Source organism: Hippoglossus hippoglossus, chromosome 5 (genome assembly GCF_009819705.1).
Source record: "Hippoglossus hippoglossus isolate fHipHip1 chromosome 5, fHipHip1.pri, whole genome shotgun sequence".
NCBI lineage: Eukaryota > Metazoa > Chordata > Actinopteri > Pleuronectiformes > Pleuronectidae > Hippoglossus > Hippoglossus hippoglossus.
In genome coordinates, this window is record NC_047155.1 from 15,514,567 (window position 1) to 15,533,126 (window position 18,560).

Consider the following 18,560-nt stretch of genomic DNA (forward strand, 5'->3'; position numbering starts at 1 on the left):
CAAAATGGATGTGAGCCTTTGTTCTACGTGCTGTATTGCTATGGCTTCATTCCAGATCTGGCAAACTGGAGCGGACCGCCCAAGTGCATTCATTCCATGCACGCGGTATGTGGGCTGGATGACTATGTGACAGTGTGACAGTGTGGGCCAAAGCTGGGCCAAAACAATTTTGTCATACAGCCTCTGCCAGGTGGCCAAACCTGACTTCAGATGAATGATCATGATGCTGTTTAACTGCTGGAAGTAATGTGTGCAAACCTTTAGCCAAAGACAAGTCAGCGTTGTGTTCAAGGCTTGTCTCTGCTTCCAGGTGACCTAAATACCAGTTTAAGTTGAAATGGTCAAACATCTATATCAGATTTTCCATCTATGAGATTATCATTTCAACCTGTTGTGGGGTCCAGGGGGAAAGGGGGGGGGGGGGGGGGGTGAAAACACCTTCAGGTAAAGATAGAGGTGCAGCTAAACAGTGAAAAATGAGGGTGTGCACGCGTGCGTACAGAAAGCCCAGTGCACACGCCCCCCTCTCTCTCGCTCTCTCTCTCTCTCTCTCTCTCTCTCTCTCTCTCTCTCTCTCTCTCTCGCTCTCTCTCTCTCTCTCTCTCTCACTTCATTCATTGCTTCACCCTGAGCTGCTGCTGCTGCTGCTGGGGCTCACTCTGTGTCACACTGGGAAGAAAAGGCTTTTAAACGGGGACCATGAGGGGCTCCTGCCGCCCGAGGAACACGAGGGACCGGGCAGGTAAGGACGCGAACTCCCGCTGAACACACACTTTTAATTCTATTCCGTCACACTCTCAGGCGTGTGTACAGCGTTTGTGTGTGTGTGTGTTATGGAGCAGCTGGGTTAGCCGAAGTAAACAAGTCTGTGTCACGTAGGCAGCGAGGCTTCACAGGAGCTGACTGTGTTTTCTACTCAGCGGAGACAAGGAACTGACTGCGACACACAGCTGGAGGAAACACTGCTTGTTTCAGGTTTCATGCGGAGGAGACATAAGTTTGTCACTTTGCATCAGCAAGGGGGAGCTAGCATCTTCTGCTGTTTAGCCTGTGTGCAGCTGCTGGGGTTAGCCTGTGTGCTAATCTGTGCAGGGACAGTGAAGAGGAGGATGTAAACACGGCGGTGTGTTTTCCTACATGTTCCCAAACACCCTGTCACTTTGCTGTTGTAGATCCACACAACATGGCTGCTTTGTGTTGTAGATCCACTGTGATTATGTGGCGAGTGGTGAAGACAACTTGACCCTGACCTCCAGGCTCATGTCCCTGAAACTTTTGTTTCCCCAGAGATGCTGTGCACAGGATCCTTTGGGTAAAGGACAGTATTGTAAAGTACAGGAGCTCCTCATGTGGCTCACTCATTGGTTATAATGTAAATACATCCACAGTCTATCTGATTGTCACAGAATGTGTGTCTCATATTCCAATTTCAACTAATTATACGTTATGTGTTTCCTACAAGGAAAGTCTGCTTATTATTTACAACATGGAAGACAGATGCCTCAAACCCCTGGTGGAAGAATTGTTGTCCCACTACATCTCTATTGTTGTTGAAGGTCCTTCAGTTAATACATTGAGTACTAAACAAGGCACCATGTTCATACTAATGGCATCTGCACCACTGCTAATACTGTGGCCTATATAATCCAAAGACTCAGTTATTATAAGAATAGACTGTTATGCAATTCTGTTAGTCATGTAGCCCAGAGGGTAACAATACATTTCCCTGTGCTGCCATGTTGTGACAGCTTTGAGGGATTCGCTGCTGTCCTCTGCTGTTCACGGGTGTTTTTAGTGTCCGCAGCTGGAGCTGTTGTGGCAGATGTACAGGGGATAAACGTGGCTCAGTGTTGGTGAGGCAGGAGCTGTGTTGTGCTGTGTTGTGCTGTGCTGTGCTGTGCTGTGCTGGCTGTGTGCCTACACACAGAGAGGTGGGGCAGGGGCTGAGCAGAAAAACAGGAAAAACATACTAGAAAGTGACATCTTTGTACGTACGTAAGGGACTTTATTATAAGCATGCTGGGAAACAAATAAACATCAGATTTGTATTTTATTCATTCTGTAGGATGCTGCTAACCATTTCTATGCACATGAATCTGCTGGAAGTGCAATGGAGACTGGTTGTGAAAGCATTAGGATTGCTGCGTCTTGAGAGAGCCCCATGTTTTTATTGCTGCAGAGGGAGAGAAATATGCTTCAGTGCATGCAGCAGATCCAGATTATACCCCTAAGTGCATTTCACAGTATCCGTATACCCCACAGCCCATCATCCACATGCCTCAGAAGCTGCCTCCTGCTTTTTCTCAACCTTTCTTTCAATCTCCTTATTCTACTCAATATACGTTCTATCTCCGTCACATCCCTGCTCTAAATAATCTCCAGAAATCATTCCTCCTCCTTATTCAGTCTCTCTCTCTCTCTCTCTCTCTCTCTCTCTCTCTCTCTCTCTCTCTCTCTCTCTCTCTCTCTCTCTCTCTCTCGCGCTGCAGCTCACTCGCTCGCTCCCTCCCTCCCTCTGTCTGCTCTCTATCTGGGGGAAAGTTCACCCGCTCGCTCTGAATCTCATTATAGGCTTCAGGCAGAGCTGTAGCCTCTCTCTCTCTCTCTCTCTCTCTCTCTCTCTCTCTCTCTCTCTCTCTCTCTCTCTCTCTCTCTCTCTCTCTCTCTCTCTCTCTCTGTGTGTGTGTGTGTGTGTGTGTGTGTGTGTGTGTGTGTGTGTGTGTGTGTGTGTGTGTGTGTGTGTGTGTGTGTGTGTGTGTGTGTGTGTGTGTGTGTGTGTGTGTGTGTGTGTGTGTGTGTGTGTGTGTGATGAAGTTACAGTGCGCTTGCTCAGTGCACTGACGGAGCAACTGTTTCTGCATCTGGGAGCTTTCAAGGGCAGAGATGACGATGGTGTTATTTGTTATGTTTGATGTTCACACATGTAGTAAGGTTTCTGCACAACAGAGACATGAATTTTTGTTCAGATGAAACTGTTTCTTCTGTCATGGATAACACAATGGATTCCTATTGATTCTGAATTACAGTTTAAACAATTCAATGCTAAAAAGACTAGTCTGTTTATCATTGTTGCCAGTGTATTTGATGATCACGTATATTCTCTAGCAATAGTTTGCTGCTTCTCCAACTTGAGTGTTCTTTGGATTAGTATAAATTTGATGTCTGACTGCAGCATCGCTTTGGGCTTCTGGGAAATTGAGAGGAGCTTTTTTGATGATTGTTCATCATAATAAATAGTCAAAATGTAACCAGTAATTCAAAACATAATCAGTAGATTGATTGATAATGAAAGAAGCTCTAGGCCTAATATAAACCACTACAGACCACAGGGGGATAATATAACAGTTCGTTCACCATATGGACAACCCTGTCCTCATGCCAACTCCTTTAGGGTGAGTTCAGTTGAGGACAGCAACTGTTGTTTGGGCAAATCTTTACAGCCAGGGTCCATAAATCTTTGCGGTAGCTGTTATAGCAACAATCACATATGAGTGTGATGTCCTGCCCTCAACTTACATTTGGCCATGTGGTGTAGACGGTCAGCAGAAACCTAAATTCTCAGGTCTTGATGTCTTGAGGAGAAAACCACTCAATGTGCTATTGTCTGGATCAGTATAAATGACACTGTTTTCATGAAAGTAATTGTTAGTAACATTAAAGGGATAGTTCACTGAAAACTGAAAATGCATTGGGGGTGGGTGGGTGGGTGGGTGAAGTGTTTGAGTCCACAAAACACAGCTGGAATCTCAGAAGTAATAGTGACAATGGTGACCTATACTTCAGACATAATAAAACAACATACTGCTCGTGTGGTGTCACCCAAGTGTCTGCAAGCCCCGATATTCATATTCAACTCTAAACGGCATCATTTACACCATGTTTTAAGCCTAAATGTTCGCTGTAAGTGGCTAAACTAGTGGACGTAGTGTGTCCGAGGGGCCGTGATTGCACCTCGTAGGAAGATATCAGTGGATTGTTGGGCTTAAAACTTGGTGTAAGTGACCTTGCTTCGAGTTGAATATGAATGTCAGGGCTTGCAGACACAACATGAGCAGTATGGAGGCATGCTATGTTTTTAATGTTTCATTACGTCTGAAGTCTAGGTCACCATTGACTTCAATTGTATTGGATTATGCTACAACAAAGTTTACCCCTGAAACTCCAGAAGTGTTTTGTGGACTCAAACACTCAAAGCCAGTGAATAAATGAAAAAGAGAGATGAAACCTAGGATGGTAATGACTATTTGATAATTATGATAAAATAATAGTGAAATACATTGTTAGCTAAGATGTATGTCTCTTAGGATTTAGAACTGCCACCTGCCCCTCTGTTTTCACATAAACAAATATTGCTTCATTAAGGCAATTATGTGATGTTAAGCGGGAACAATTCACGCATATGAGAATAATGGAGACCATTAATCCTGATGCATCAATATAAACCAGACATTGAATGATTTATAGAATTTTATTTTATTTTTTAAATATTGGTTGTTGAATCATTTATTCAATTTTTTTTTATCAACATCTGAAATAATAATTTTATTTTAGATCCTGTATCATGTCATGTTTATTACTGGATTCATTATAATTATTATGTATTTATTGTTTCAGTTTTGCCGTGATAATAACTGACTTTAACAACAATCAGCTGTTGAGTCAGCGCGTAAAGAATAACTTTGACCAACTCGTGTGCAGAAATATGTTTTCTAGCAGTATTTTTGTTTGTGTTGACGGGTATATAACATGTGTGTTAATGGGATTACTGTTACAAACTGTGAGGTTTAGTATCTTGCTGATGGGATTAGTCCTGTTGACATGCTGACTGACCTCTGGCTGTGTTTACTGTTACACTTGATGCTGGACTGATAACAACTCTGCTAACAGAGTAATTCATCCTCTTTAATGCATCTTTGTCCTAATGGCTTTGTCTGTTCATTTAAATTCAACTCTTGTGGCCTTTAAAGATAGGTGCACAGTGCCACCTGGTGTCAAATGTTTGACACTACATAAGGCTGACAAAAGAAAAAACAGTGCTGCTACCAAAGTCATAACCAGTCATCACAACCAGTCATCACAAGGCTGCACTCATCTTTTTCTTGTCTCTTGTACAGAGAAATGAGTGATAAACAGAAAAGAAACATACGTTTTTATGCTTTAGTTGAACAAAAGAGCTCATGGAAATCTTATAGGTTTAGCAAAAATATCAAAAAGTTTCTGGCACTTCTTTTTAAATGTAAGGATTTGTTTTCTAAATAGTTTGAGAAAATCACTTTGGGCTGTGCCGGGCATTCCCTTAATTTTTTTTAATACATTTATACATTACATTTTTTATTTACTTACTGCCGATCATTTTCTTGATTAGTTGATAAACATTTTGATATAGAACACCAGGAAACACGGAAATATGCCCATTAGAATTAGAGACCAGGTTGACAATTTACGATTGTCAGAGACCAAAACCAAAAATATACGATTTACACCGATAGTAAACAAAGAAAAACAATAAATCTTCACACCTGAGAAGCTGGAAACACTGTTTTTGTAAAAAAAAAAAAAAGTCTAAATCAAACCTCATAATTGATTGATTGATTCTGTGAATTGACACTTAGGTTTGTCACATATCCTTCAAGTCTTATTCATGATATATAACAGACGTGACTCATAATCAGAAAAAATAACAAGTTGTATTATAACATCTCTGCTCTTAATTTATCTATTTTTAAACCAATGCAAAAGATTTACTGTATTCTTCTCTTGTTGTTGTGTTTCTCTAAAATAATAACATTCATGATAATGATGCATAAATTCAATAATGAATAAATACAATAGTATATCACATCTAATACCAACAACAAGAGCAGCTGATTTAAATCCTGGATGAAATATTGACATAGTAACAGGAGGTGTTTTGTGTGTGTGTTATGGACCTGTTGATGACTTTTGCCATAAGAAGGATTCGGGGTCGTGACCCAGGGGGGCCCGTGCCTGGGTCGTGTCGCTGTTGAGGCTGAGATAGTTTTCTTCATAATGCACGCCCTCCGTATCCCTGTCACTCCTCTCCTATTGGCTGTTGGAGCTGTCGTCTCTTCTCTGATTGGTCCAGTCGCCCGCTGCATTCACTGTCCATGCGTGGTGCGCGTGAACCGAATCCTTGTTTTTCTTAACATCGTTTCCTTTTTTCCTGCTTCAGCTCAGTCCTCTGTACGAAGTATTACGGTAACGCATCATTCCTAGAAACAAGGATCTGGGCTTGTCTGTCTGTACTGAAATGTGTTTGTGAAAAAGATTCAAGGCGTTTTATTAGTCATATCCAAAGACTTTCAGCTAAATGTGAAACATTAACTAAAAACAGCCACGACAAAGTACAAAAAAAGTAAATCTCAAAATTATAACCTATATTCCCAAATTCCCAAATTTTGTGAATGTAATCATTTAAAAACTAAGTAATTTATAGGGGGAGACATAATATCGATTGGTCATCGTCCTGACTCATTAGATATGATTATTGAAGGGCTGGATAGTTATAGTTATTTAGTTATATATGTATTTAGTTAGGACTTTTGACAGTTTATGGTTATTTTACATTGGAATGATGGCACGTGTGGACATTGACAAGTTGCAGTGAGTTTGTCAAAGACTTATAAGGCACTAAAGTAAGACTTTATGACCTCCTGACAAGATACTGAACCCCAAATTGCCCCTTCTCAAAGAGAAAGTGCTGCACATCGATGCACTGTATGAATGTGTGTGTGAATATAAAACTGTACTGTTAAGCTTTGAGTGGTCATGAGGACTAGAAAGGTGCTATATAAATACTGACCATTTACCTGAGTGTTCAGGTGAGGGGTGGTGCAGCAGGTTTTTAACGTATAAATTCTGCTGCGGATCACATGTTTTTGTTTACAGCACATCAACACTGGCATCAGTCCTTATCATGGCAGTGCTTTTTATCCTGAGACTTTTGTATTTTGTATTTTGCTGTAGTGGGTTCTCATCAACACGCCCACTCACTTGTATTGAATCCTGCGGAGGATCTCCTGTTGTGGTTTCACATTTGGCTCCTCAAGACTTTCTGTGGACTTTATACTCGAGGACTAGAAACAGAAACTCCACAGAAAGTCCAGACTCTCTCACTCGGACATTGTCCTCTCATGTACAGCCACTCCGAAAAATGTCTGGAGATTATCCAGAGTTCAGTGCATGTCTGAAAGCAGCTTTTGGCAGTTATCACGATGTATTTGAGATATGATTGTCTGGCATTATATAGATTATCGCAGAATTGCTCTATAGTAATGATGCTATCGTGGGCCATGTGTCACGTATCGTACCTTGCAATTCTCATCCCTTGTGTATGGCATATTTGTATTATTTATATTCCTATATCAGGTCTGCCTGGGATAACACTGTAAAGGGAAATCAAATAACTGCATAAACTAATTAATTAATTGAGGTGAGGGGGAACAACATGTATGAAATAGTAGTTACAGTACATCCTGCTCCACGCGCTTTGTTTTGCTCCATCACTTTGGGTTGCGCATGTTCTCCAGTCGTTACGGTGACGGGGGAGCTGCTGTTCCTCAGCTGATATGTGACATGCTCCCTCCTCCTGCTGCTGCTGAATCAGTCCGTCGGGTCTGCAGCCCACCGCCTCAGTCAGTGTGTGCTCAGGTTGGGAGGGGGACGTCCAGCATGTTGGACAACGAGGACTTCGTGTTGGACACTTCCCCGCGGGAGCTCACTCAGAACCCGCTCCGGAAGATCTGGATGCCGTGTAAAAACGGCCACATAGCGCAGAGACGGGGTAAGATGCGGCTGAGCGTCAGAGGATGTGACCGGGAGGAGATGCGATGTGTGTCTCCGAATGATCCTTCTCGTGTCTTATCGTTTTCCTGAGCCCATTTGTCTTTTCACTTTAATATTAAATTTAATATTAATTTAGAATTTAATATTTAATATTACGGTTGTTTTGAATGTTGCGCACAAACTGCTGAATAGTCCTGCCTCTTGTGTTGCATATTTTTTTACCATGAAATCTCACGCACGGAGACAAATCAGAATAGCACTTAGAAATAATTAGAATCCCACTTAATTGAATTTGACCAAATGACACACTCATGACCCAAACGCATCGACTTACCCAGGACCACCTCTCTAACATCCAACGTGTGTGTGTGTGTGTGTGTGTGTGTGTGCGTGTGCGTGCGCGCGCGCGCGCTTGCGAGAGACTGTGAGCATGCAGAGCAGTTTTCAGTCTGGTCTGCTCTCTCTGCAGCTCAGCTGTTTTTTGCTGAGTCAAGCTCTGACTGTTTCAAGCTGTTATCTTTTTCAAACCATCTGCAGCCAGCCCTGAAGGAGGCACTTAACCCTCTTCAACTTGATCTCTAATCTTTGATTTCTTATTGTATAAAATTCTCACTACATGTGATAAAATGTCTCTGAAGACATCAATCCTCTGTCATTCTCTATTCTTCCTGTGACACGAGGAAGATATCTGAAGAAGTGCACAGGGATTTTACTTTTAATGGTTTTAGTTCTGTATAGGCAATAGTTTTACACTTTGAACCAATTTCAACATTAAAAAAAGGATACCAATTTGAAATGGTGGCGGCAGAATCTAAAATGCTGTTTATGACAATTTCCATTGAGGTGTCAGATTCATTTATTTGTAGTGTAAATGCAATAAACAGTCAGTGTAGAGTAATAACTGTTATCTGACTGACTATCCTATGTTTCGAGCTCATTTGTGCCTGCTCTTCATCAGTACAGCAACAATAATGCAGCAAACTGTAGTGAAGTCAAGGCAACAGATTCTATCATCATTTGAACATATAGCATTCCCCTATTTCATCTGGTACAAGAACAATACATAATACAAGCTAACCTACTAGTCCTGACTACATTAGCTGTAAAAGCTAATCTTCTCTACTAATATTATTCTCTTGATATCCATCAAACAAACATGAAACATGGCACCATGAATAATAATCTTCTTAGCCCATCTACATACATATGTACATGCAAGGAGTAAGTAATAGCTAGTTGTACTTTCTTGTTTTTAATGGATATTAAAAACAAGAAAGCTGTAAACTTTGGTTGTGATGCCTCCTCATGACTCCGCCCGGCGACAGGAGGAGGGACTGTGGTCATGCTCTTCATTCGTACATTCACATAAACGGGAATTGTAAAAGTCGACAGGTGAACACACCTGCGATGATGCTGTGACAGATTAATGGCCCCTCCCACAATAACACCTTAACCCCACCCACTAAATAAATCTGCATCTCCACTTCCTCGCACTGTCCGGAAATGAAGCTAAAATATCCCAGATACGAACGCTGCCATCTTTTGGATTTGGAGTCAGAGCTGTACTGACGGGGAGTTGTAGTATCATGGTCCCGCTGATACACTCAATCAACCAATCACGACAGTCACTCACATACCACCCTCTGTTGGTTAAAACAAGTATTGCCCTGGTAATGTTCCACTAACCCTCACCCTGTAACAGTGACCCAAGTATTTCACATTACTCAGCATGTCCCTCTGAACCCGAAGTAGGTCAGGGTTGATAAAATACCTCACCTTCTTCTTCGTCTGAATACGTCATTCAGTAGCTCAATTCCATCGTCAGCTTCTGTTATTTGGCTTGTCCTCTTGACATTTCTTCATTTTTTCTCATTCTCCTTAAGAACTGGTCTCAAACATGTTTCACAGTCTGTTTGAGTTGTTGTAGCAATTATACCTCCTCTGTCTGGCAGGGACACTGTGTGTCACTGTCACACAGTGTTAGCCAACGTAGTTATGAGCAGCTCAGTCAAGCAATACGACTGTTCTTGCTGAGTGGAACAATATTAACATGTAGTGCTGTGACAGGAAACTGACATGAATCATTTGTTTTATCATTTATTCACTTTGTCACTTCTATGGGTAGCTGAATAAGAAAAATAAGACACGGGGCTGCAAGTAAAATCTAATACAAGTTTTGGTTCCTGTGTCTGCTTCACTTTCAGTCTGTATGACAAATTGCCCGACGCTCATTGTGACTGTGGGACTTCCAGCCCGAGGGAAGACTTATATTTCGAAGAAGCTCACACGCTACTTGAACTGGATCGGTGTGCCAACCAAAGGTAGAGACTGAACTCTCAAACACACAAACCTTGCACAGGGCGTTTACTTTTTTTTACAAAAGTCAAGCGCAAACAAATTTGAAACGCTCCATCATTAAACACAAATTATGTCTGTTTGCAATAGAGTTCAATGTCGGCCAGTATCGGAGGGAGTGTCTGAAGATCTACAAGTCCTTTGAGTTTTTCCGTCCAGATAATGAAGAAGGTTTAAAGATCAGACGGTGAGTCCACATTGATTTCTCTAACACTCAACCTGTATCATGCAGGTGAGGTCTGCTGGATACAGCCACCAGCCCCTCTGAAGAACTGTGAAATCTGCTGGACTGAAAACCAGCAGTCTGGTTATTCTATACAGTAATTACATAATACTGCAGTTGCTAATCCTCCTGTCTTGTAGGTGTATGATAGAGAACACAGTTAAATTAAATCTGGTGATCTTAAGACAAAAATTATAGAACAAATTTGAAGTGAGCATAAACCTGAATTGAAAGCAGAAGTGAAAATCACTGATATTGCCAAAATTGTCTGTTTACCAATCAGATTCCCAGAGTTTCTGAGATATCAGTTATTTTCTGGTGTAAGTTTGATTCATTGCACTTCCCAAAGTTTTGTACACTCAGTTTTTAGGGCAGTGGATGGTCATGAAAATACTTTCTATTTCATTTTTACTTCTTTAAAAGTGATTTTCTGTAACTGGTTTAAACTGGATTGAATAAGCCAGTTTATCTGATTGGGAAAAAGGCTCTTCAAATTTTGAAGAAGTGGCAAAAATGACAAACAAAACATGATCATAAAGGATTGTTTGATCCTCATTTGTCTTCAAATAATTAATATCTTCTTTTCACCATGTCTACCTCTTTGAAGAACTTATTACTGTTCTAAATACTATAATTTTTGTAAACCATTGTCAAATTTAACAGTCTCTCATAATTTTCCCACACATTACATAATAAAATGCCTTGAGATTATTACAGCTTGTCTTGCAAAATTCAAAAGTAGTTGCAGCTACTTGGTAAAAAGTGTTGGACATGCAGTGAACTGACTGTGTCTGCTGTGTTTCAACAGTCACTGTGCGATGGCAGCTCTCAATGATGTTCGGCAGTACCTGTGTGTTGAAGGAGGGCAGGTGGCGGTGAGTCCTTGATACTGTCCCTGAAGTCTGCTTGACATATTATTAATACAATAATTAAGCATAAGTCAGGGCTAAATTAGAAATGCTTTTTTTCCTGCTGTTTCAGGTCTTTGATGCCACAAATACAACAAGAGAAAGAAGAGGAACCATTGTGAAGTTCGCTGAGCAGAATGGGTTCAAGGTATTTTCACTAAGCTTTTTATCTGAATCATGAGTCCTCTTGACTTAATGTTCTCCGAGTCTAAAATATTGTTTTGTCAATGCAGGTGTTTTTTGTGGAGTCTGTGTGTGAGGACCCAGATGTCATTGCACAAAATATAGTGGTAAGTATTGTCTCAATTTATGCAATCCTGTCTCGTTTAAATAGTTGCATACTTGAGTGATACTTTTAAAGGGGACATAGCATGCAAATTCCACTTTGTTAGTGCTTCTACAGGTTAATGTGGGTATCTGGCATGTCTACCAACCCAAAAACTCTGGGGAAAAAACACTCGCGCGTTTTGTTATAGTTCCTCTAAGTCAGAAACGTCATGCTTGAGCGACTCGATTGCGCTTCCTGGGTATTGTGTCGTAACAAGGAACTGGAAGTCTCCCTACATGGTCTTGGCCCACCCACCCCCCGTCCCCCCACACTCGTTACTTCCGGGTTTACACTGGAGGCAGCGCAGCGCTGTTCCCAAGCACGCAGCCGGGCTGTTCACACGGGACGAGCATTTCTCCGCTGGTCAGCCCGCGATTCACTCACATGTGGCATTTGTCTGGATCGTTGGGACTGGGAGGCTGCAGCAGCTGCTCGGGAGCGACCGCTCGCTCTCCCGTGCGTGAGCTGGAATTTGTGTCAGCGCCACACAGCCCTGCTGGCTGTGGAGGACTTCCGCAGTGTTCAGCGCTACTGTAACCCCCGAACCCCGACATTCAACGGGTATAACAACAAGCGGAGAAAGCAGAATCGCGGGCTGACCTTATATATACAGTCTATGGGGCTGACCAGCGCGGAGAAATGCTCGTCCCGTGTGAACAGCCAGGCGGCTGCGCGCTTGAGAACGGCGCTGCGCTGCCTCGCAGCGGTCTTCCACACTGCCAGCTGTGTGGAAGACTTCCGCAGTGTTCAGCTCTACTGTATGCCGGGGTACAGTAGTTACGCCGGGTTTACACCGGACGCGGAAGCGCAGCTGCGAGGCAGCGCAGCGCCGTTCTCCAGCGCGCAGCCGCCTGGCTGTTCACACGGGACGTGCATTTCTCCGCTGGTCAGCCCCATAGACTGTATATATAAGGTCAGCCCGCGATTCTGCTTTCTCCGCTTGTTGTTGTACCCATTGAATGTCGGGGTTCGGGGGTAAATGATGGTCTTCATAGCCCCCCCCCCCCCACCCCTCTCTTTCTCTCTCTGTCTGTCTGCTTGTGTGCTTGTAGTGGATGGGCAGAGGGGGACATTTAATTATGTGATTGGGAAAATTTAAACTCCAGGACAACAAGGGGAATACAAAGTATGGGATGCATATTTGATAATTTATATCATATAAAATATGTAATTTATATCGTTTAAAATCATGGGGGGAGAGGGGGGAGGGGGGAGCTGGCTCATTAGCATTTAAAGGAACAGGCACTCAAAACAGGTCACTCTGTGGAGGGCTGTTTTATACAGGGTAAAAAGGGTGCTGTTTTATATGATCCTTGTGGTATTTTGACCAAAGTATGTTACAGACATTTCATTAAGACCCCAAGGAACCATATCAACTTGTGGTAAAATGGGCATGCTATGTCCCCTTTAAATCAAAGTATTTGCAAGTGAGTTTGTCCTTGTATAGGAAACATTTCAACCAACTTCAACTTTTCTGTTGAGGACTGGAGGAAAATGAAGACCAGTTGTAGAGGTGCTGATAGGTGGATTATTTAACTTTTAACAGAGTAATGCAAGTTGAATTTTAGCTATAATTTCTAATACCTGTTTTACAACAAAATTAGCAGGTTTTTAACATGAGCAAACCGCAAAAAAAGGGGATTGACTCCTTTCCTATTGCCAGTCGAGGAGTTTGCCTTTCTGTTTTTCCTCCCTGTTCGTCATGTTCAACATCACAAACGCACCAAAGGCTGGGGCGCTCTCTCACCTCGCTGTCTTGCCAAATTAGCAAAATTAATTAATATTCACCCGGGTTTCACGTTTGCATCACTGCCGATTGAAGCCAGAGCCGATTAAAACCTGCGTCTGATGAGCAGGGTCAGAGGGAAGAGAACAGTGGAGCTCTAGTTCAGATTTGAACAAACGCCCTTCTCTCTGCTCACATTCTCTCCCTGTGTTTCCTCTCCTGTAGCAAGTGAAGTTGGGAAGCCCAGACTACATTCACTGCAACACAGAGGAGGCCGTCGAGGATTTCATGGGGAGAATCAAATGTTACGAGTCGTCCTACCAGCCTCTGGACGAGGTTCTGGACAGGTGAGGACACACAAAAACAACAGAGTGGATTTAAATCAGCTCCAAAAGATCCTAGTGTGTAACTGACTTTCCTGCTTCAGGGACCTGTCCTACATAAAGATCATGGACGTGGGCCGTCAATACCTGGTGAACCGTGTTGTCGATCACATCCAGAGTCGAATCGTCTACTACCTGATGAACATCCACATTACTCCGCGCTCCATCTACCTGTGTCGTCACGGCGAGAGTGACCTCAACATCAAGGGACGCATTGGAGGAGACTCTGGTTTGTCTAACAGAGGAAAAGAGGTGTGTGTTTGTCACTATGGGTGTATTTAAAACCTGAGTTTTCATCGGATAGATATAATTATATAATATTTGAATATAATACAAAGGTCTTGATTTCTAGTTTGCCAGAAGTCTGAGGAAATTCATCCAGGAGCAGAATATCAAAGAACTGAAGGTGTGGACCAGCCAGATGCAGAGGACAATCCAGACGGCAGAGGGCCTTGGAGTGCCATACGAACAGTGGAAGTCTCTCAACGAAATAGATGCTGTACGGTGATTTCTGTATTTGTGAAATGAATACAGCAGCTCATTTTAAGCATTTATCTTCTTGAGCTAAACACATATTCTGTCTTTCAGGGCGTGTGTGAGGAAATGATGTACGAAGAGATTCAAGAGAATTACCCCCTGGAGTTTGCACTGAGAGACCAAGACAAGTACCGCTACCGCTATCCTAAAGGAGAGGTGAGAGTGGGATTCTTCCACATGTCTCATCCTTATTGTTCTGTAGATGTTCCTGTCCTCATGACTGTGTTCGACGTGTCTGTGATTTTCAGTCGTATGAAGACCTGGTGCAGCGACTGGAGCCGGTGATCATGGAGTTGGAGAGACAAGAGAACATTCTGGTGATTTGTCACCAAGCAGTGATGCGCTGTCTTCTCGCATATTTCCTGGACAAGTCTGCAGGTATGAAGGACAAAACCTTTTTTATTTTGCCAATTTAGAATATAAACTGTATTAGTTTGATGGTAAACGGACTTGGAATGGGGAGAATTGTGCTGCTTTCATTCCCACGCCTCACCCTGAACACCTGTTCTTGCTCTATGAAACTTTGGTGAGCCGGTAAGATCTCCTGCAAGAATCAGGTCCAGGAGGTTCAAGAGTGATGCCAAACTGGAGATCACTTCAAAAGACTCAGACATCATTAAAAATCTGCATTTATCTCTGATATTCAGTGAGGAAACTTAAAATATAAAGAATTCTAAACAGAGTCTTGTGTATTTCTTAGCATTTGTTATTTATTCAGTTGGGTTTCAGGTCAGTGAGTGGGACTGCGCAGTCAGAGCTTCAGTCAACTCATTGATAGGCTTTGTTTTTCTCTACATGAAAATTTCATTCAATAGAATAAACACGTTTGGCTGCAGGAGGCGCTGTTGCTTATTTCGTTTCGAGTTTTAATTTGCAACATTTTGAAAAGTACTTAGTTACATTTGCAGCCTCAAGTGAAAATATGTTTTACACTCTGACCTCGACACTTGAAATGAAGATGTTGACTTCCTGTCTCTGTCTCCACAGATGAGTTGCCTTATCTAAAGTGCCCTTTGCACTCTGTATTAAAGTTGACCCCCATGGCTTACGGTGAGTTATACCATTTTTTTATAAGCATATATCATGTATTTACTGTAAATTCACAAATATTCTATAGCAGTAACCTCTTGTAGTTCTATGTACTCTGGTTTTATTTTGCGATAATCTTGTTACTACCAAAAGAAAACGTAATAACGATTTATCTCCAGTATATAATTTTGCTGTGAAGATTCATTTATAGCACAAAAATAAACAACACAGCATCATATGAATTATTTTTCTATCGTCACATGATATACAGTTGTCAGATAGCGTGCACCTAACTGGATCTAACTCTCGAGCCTTTTTGTTGTGTTTGCTCTCACTCAGGATGTAAAGTGGAGTCTGTCTATTTAAGCGTGGACGCTGTGAACACCCACAGAGACAGACCAGAGGTAGGTCTCCTAGGCAGCACACAAATGTCTGTCAGCAGACAATGTAAACAAGTTGAATCCACCTCAGGGGTTTCACCCCAAGTTCAAGACAACATCCTCTGTGATCTACGACTGAATCAGGACGTCATCTCAGAAACCGCTGTGTGTTTAGAAGCAGTGTGAAACGTGATCTCTGGAGAGGCACAATGTGTCTTCCACACTTTCTTCATCTCCCTCCTGAAGCACGCAGACCAGTCACTGGGGATCCGTCCCGCTCTTCTCATCGCACAAGAATGTAAATCTTTCACAACCAGGAAGCTGTGCTCCGTCCACAGGAGATCCATGATGGTAACCATGACAACTGTGACATCGCTTAACATTGACACTGCTACCTCCACCATGACCTCTGGTTTCATATTGATCTCTCAGTGGTGTCAGAAATGAATGTTCCAATTCTGTGTGATATTATTATTTGTCTTTTCATCTTGGTGGGACTGACATAACTGGTGTGTGTGTGTGTGTGTGTGTGTGTGTGTGTGTGTGTGTGTGTGTGTGTGTGTGTGTGTGTGTGTGTGTGTGTGTGTGTGTGTGTGTGTGTGTGTGTGTGTGTGTGTGTGTGTGTGTGTGTGTGTGTGTGTGTGTGTGTGTGTGTGTGTGTGTGTGTGTGTGTGTGTGTAAACCTACATTGGTGAGGACCTGTTAGACTTTTAGACCTTTGTGGGTACATTTTGACTGGCCCTCACCTTTCATCATAAGTACTGTTAGCATGGACGATGCATGTTCTGCTGCGACGTCAGTCAGACTTTCAGTTTGAGTTTGGAGGTAAAGAATAGAGGTCATCCGATGTCAAGGTTAGAGGATATGAAATGCATTGGTTCTTTACAAGTGTAGAAAGGACGTGTGGTGGAACAATCTGAATTAAAACATAAGAACAAGCACATTACTTTTTGTTTTTAATTCTGATATAAATTTATTTTTCAAATCATGAATTCTTCCCTGATTGTATTTACATAAAGTTGTTTCCATGTATGCTTTATAACCTGACTGACTTTTTACTTGTGTGTAGTAGAACAAATACATTTAACATCCACATTCATTTTGCTGCATAGAAAATGCACTATATCATTTCCATTCTCTTGTTTTTAGGATTTATTTTCTGTTTAAAAATGAAGGATAATCTGTGATGTCTTGTCCGAATTTTCAGTCACTAGTTCTCCAATAGAATTAGGATTTACCTCATTTATTATGAAATCAGTAATTAATTTTTAAGTCGCTGGCGAAAACACATTTATATTATTTGATCAAATGAAACGATTTTCTTTGTTTTTGTGTTTGTCAAGGTTTACTCATTGTGAATATAAATGTACAAATTGAAAAAAAATCACTCTTCTGTTCATTTTTCTGGTGGAGACATCAGTGTTCAGTTGTTTTTATGTCAAACATGAACTGCACTCATGTCATGACTGTGTCTGGAAAGTGCAAAATCACAGAACACATTTCAGAAGCGATTTGAGTTTGATCTTAATGATTCGTCTCAGTAAAACCTTTAAGGACTAGTTTGCAAAAAGGATCACTGGAAAAAAACAATTTGAAAAACTTATAATTTTAGACCATGAAACATGATCATTATTCAGCCGTAAACACAACATTTGTATCTTGTGTCAACAGTAAGGTGTCCATGTGAACCATGAAGTAAGTTGAAATCAACATTAAATGATATCCATTCGATTTGTCCAATTCAGGCCATAAATTACCTTCCGATAAACTTTAAATAACATTTTATTCAAACAACTATTTTTAACATCACACAGTAAAAGCATGTACAGAAGGAAACCTTTCATGGTCAGTATTAGTTTTTAATTACATCAAGCAGAACCTGTTTCATGGTTCATTTGGGCAACTGACTACTATTGAGACATGAATTGCTCCCTACAGTCACATGCTCACATGTGTATTGCTTCTCCTGAAAATGTCTGTTCTGTTTAAGATTTGTCATTTAGATGATTATGAGGTTGATTTTTAATGGTGACAACTCAAAAAGGTTCAAATTGATTGTTACGTATTAAAAGAAGCAACAAAGTACTTTCAATGCTGACACATTGACTATCAGATGAATGAATTAATATCTCGAGCCATTCTACTCACAATTGCTCTTCATGAAGATAATGATATCAAGGGATTTCTCTGTAAAGAATCTAATTTATAAATGTCAGATAAGTAATGTGAGACTATAACAGTCCGCTCTTCTGTTATGGCTCTTTCAGAATGTGACTGTGCTCCGCAGCACCGACGACGCTCTGCTAACAGTCCCAGCTCACTTCTGATCTCCTGCACTTCCTGTTACAGCTGAGACCTCGCCCGTCATTGTAACGGTGCTCTCCATCTGTCACTGATCCGGAGAAATGAGCATCTCCCCAGACTTCAACTATAAAGCACTTTGAGTAAATACGATCCATTTTTATACATCTGTTTGTTGTGAACTCTGTTACTGTAGCTCGAAAACGCCAATATTTTTGATATGTAGGTCAGTTGTCATTGTAATATTCCCTTCACTTTCTCCGTCTTTTCTCATGGATTATATTTGACATCTACTGTATATTGTGCTCTTTGTATATTGCCAGGTGCTTTCTGTGTTTGTGATGTTTTTCCTTGTATGAAGAACATGTATCATGACCCCAAAAAAAGGCTATGAGAGACTGGAGTTACTTCAGTTAAAAACACTTTTGATCAATGTCCTTAATCCCTGACTGTTGTGAAACTTTTCAAAAGACACAAATGAATATTTACATTTTTGTAAAAGAAGAATATCTTTTTCCTGGTTATCGATTTATAGTTTAAAAAAGAACCAGCTCGTGTGTTGGGTTTGCCTACTTTGATTTCAG

The 18,560-nt window shown here is 41.4% G+C and overlaps 1 protein-coding gene across 7 annotated transcripts; it reads left to right on the plus strand.

Moving 5' to 3' along the window:
* The first annotated feature begins 594 nt into the window (after positions 1-594).
* pfkfb4b (6-phosphofructo-2-kinase/fructose-2,6-biphosphatase 4b) lies at positions 595-18,355 on the plus strand. Of its 7 annotated transcripts, none has more exons than XM_034584635.1 (14): positions 700-742; positions 10,011-10,127; positions 10,252-10,348; positions 11,193-11,259; positions 11,366-11,440; positions 11,526-11,582; positions 13,572-13,693; positions 13,774-13,981; positions 14,082-14,228; positions 14,318-14,422; positions 14,515-14,644; positions 15,254-15,316; positions 15,635-15,699; positions 17,943-18,355. In XM_034584635.1, exons 1-14 carry the CDS (start codon positions 700-702, stop codon positions 18,000-18,002), a joined length of 1,356 nt encoding a protein of 451 aa, XP_034440526.1. In that variant the 3' UTR covers positions 18,003-18,355. The 7 variants fall into 7 exon arrangements, with proteins under 7 accessions (XP_034440522.1, XP_034440523.1, XP_034440524.1 ...); XM_034584629.1 differs by lacking the exon at positions 700-742 and adding an exon at positions 7,525-7,804 and having other exon boundaries at positions 17,943-18,354; XM_034584630.1 differs by lacking the exons at positions 700-742; positions 17,943-18,355 and adding exons at positions 7,525-7,804; positions 15,851-16,207.
* The last annotated feature ends 205 nt before the right edge of the window (positions 18,356-18,560 follow it).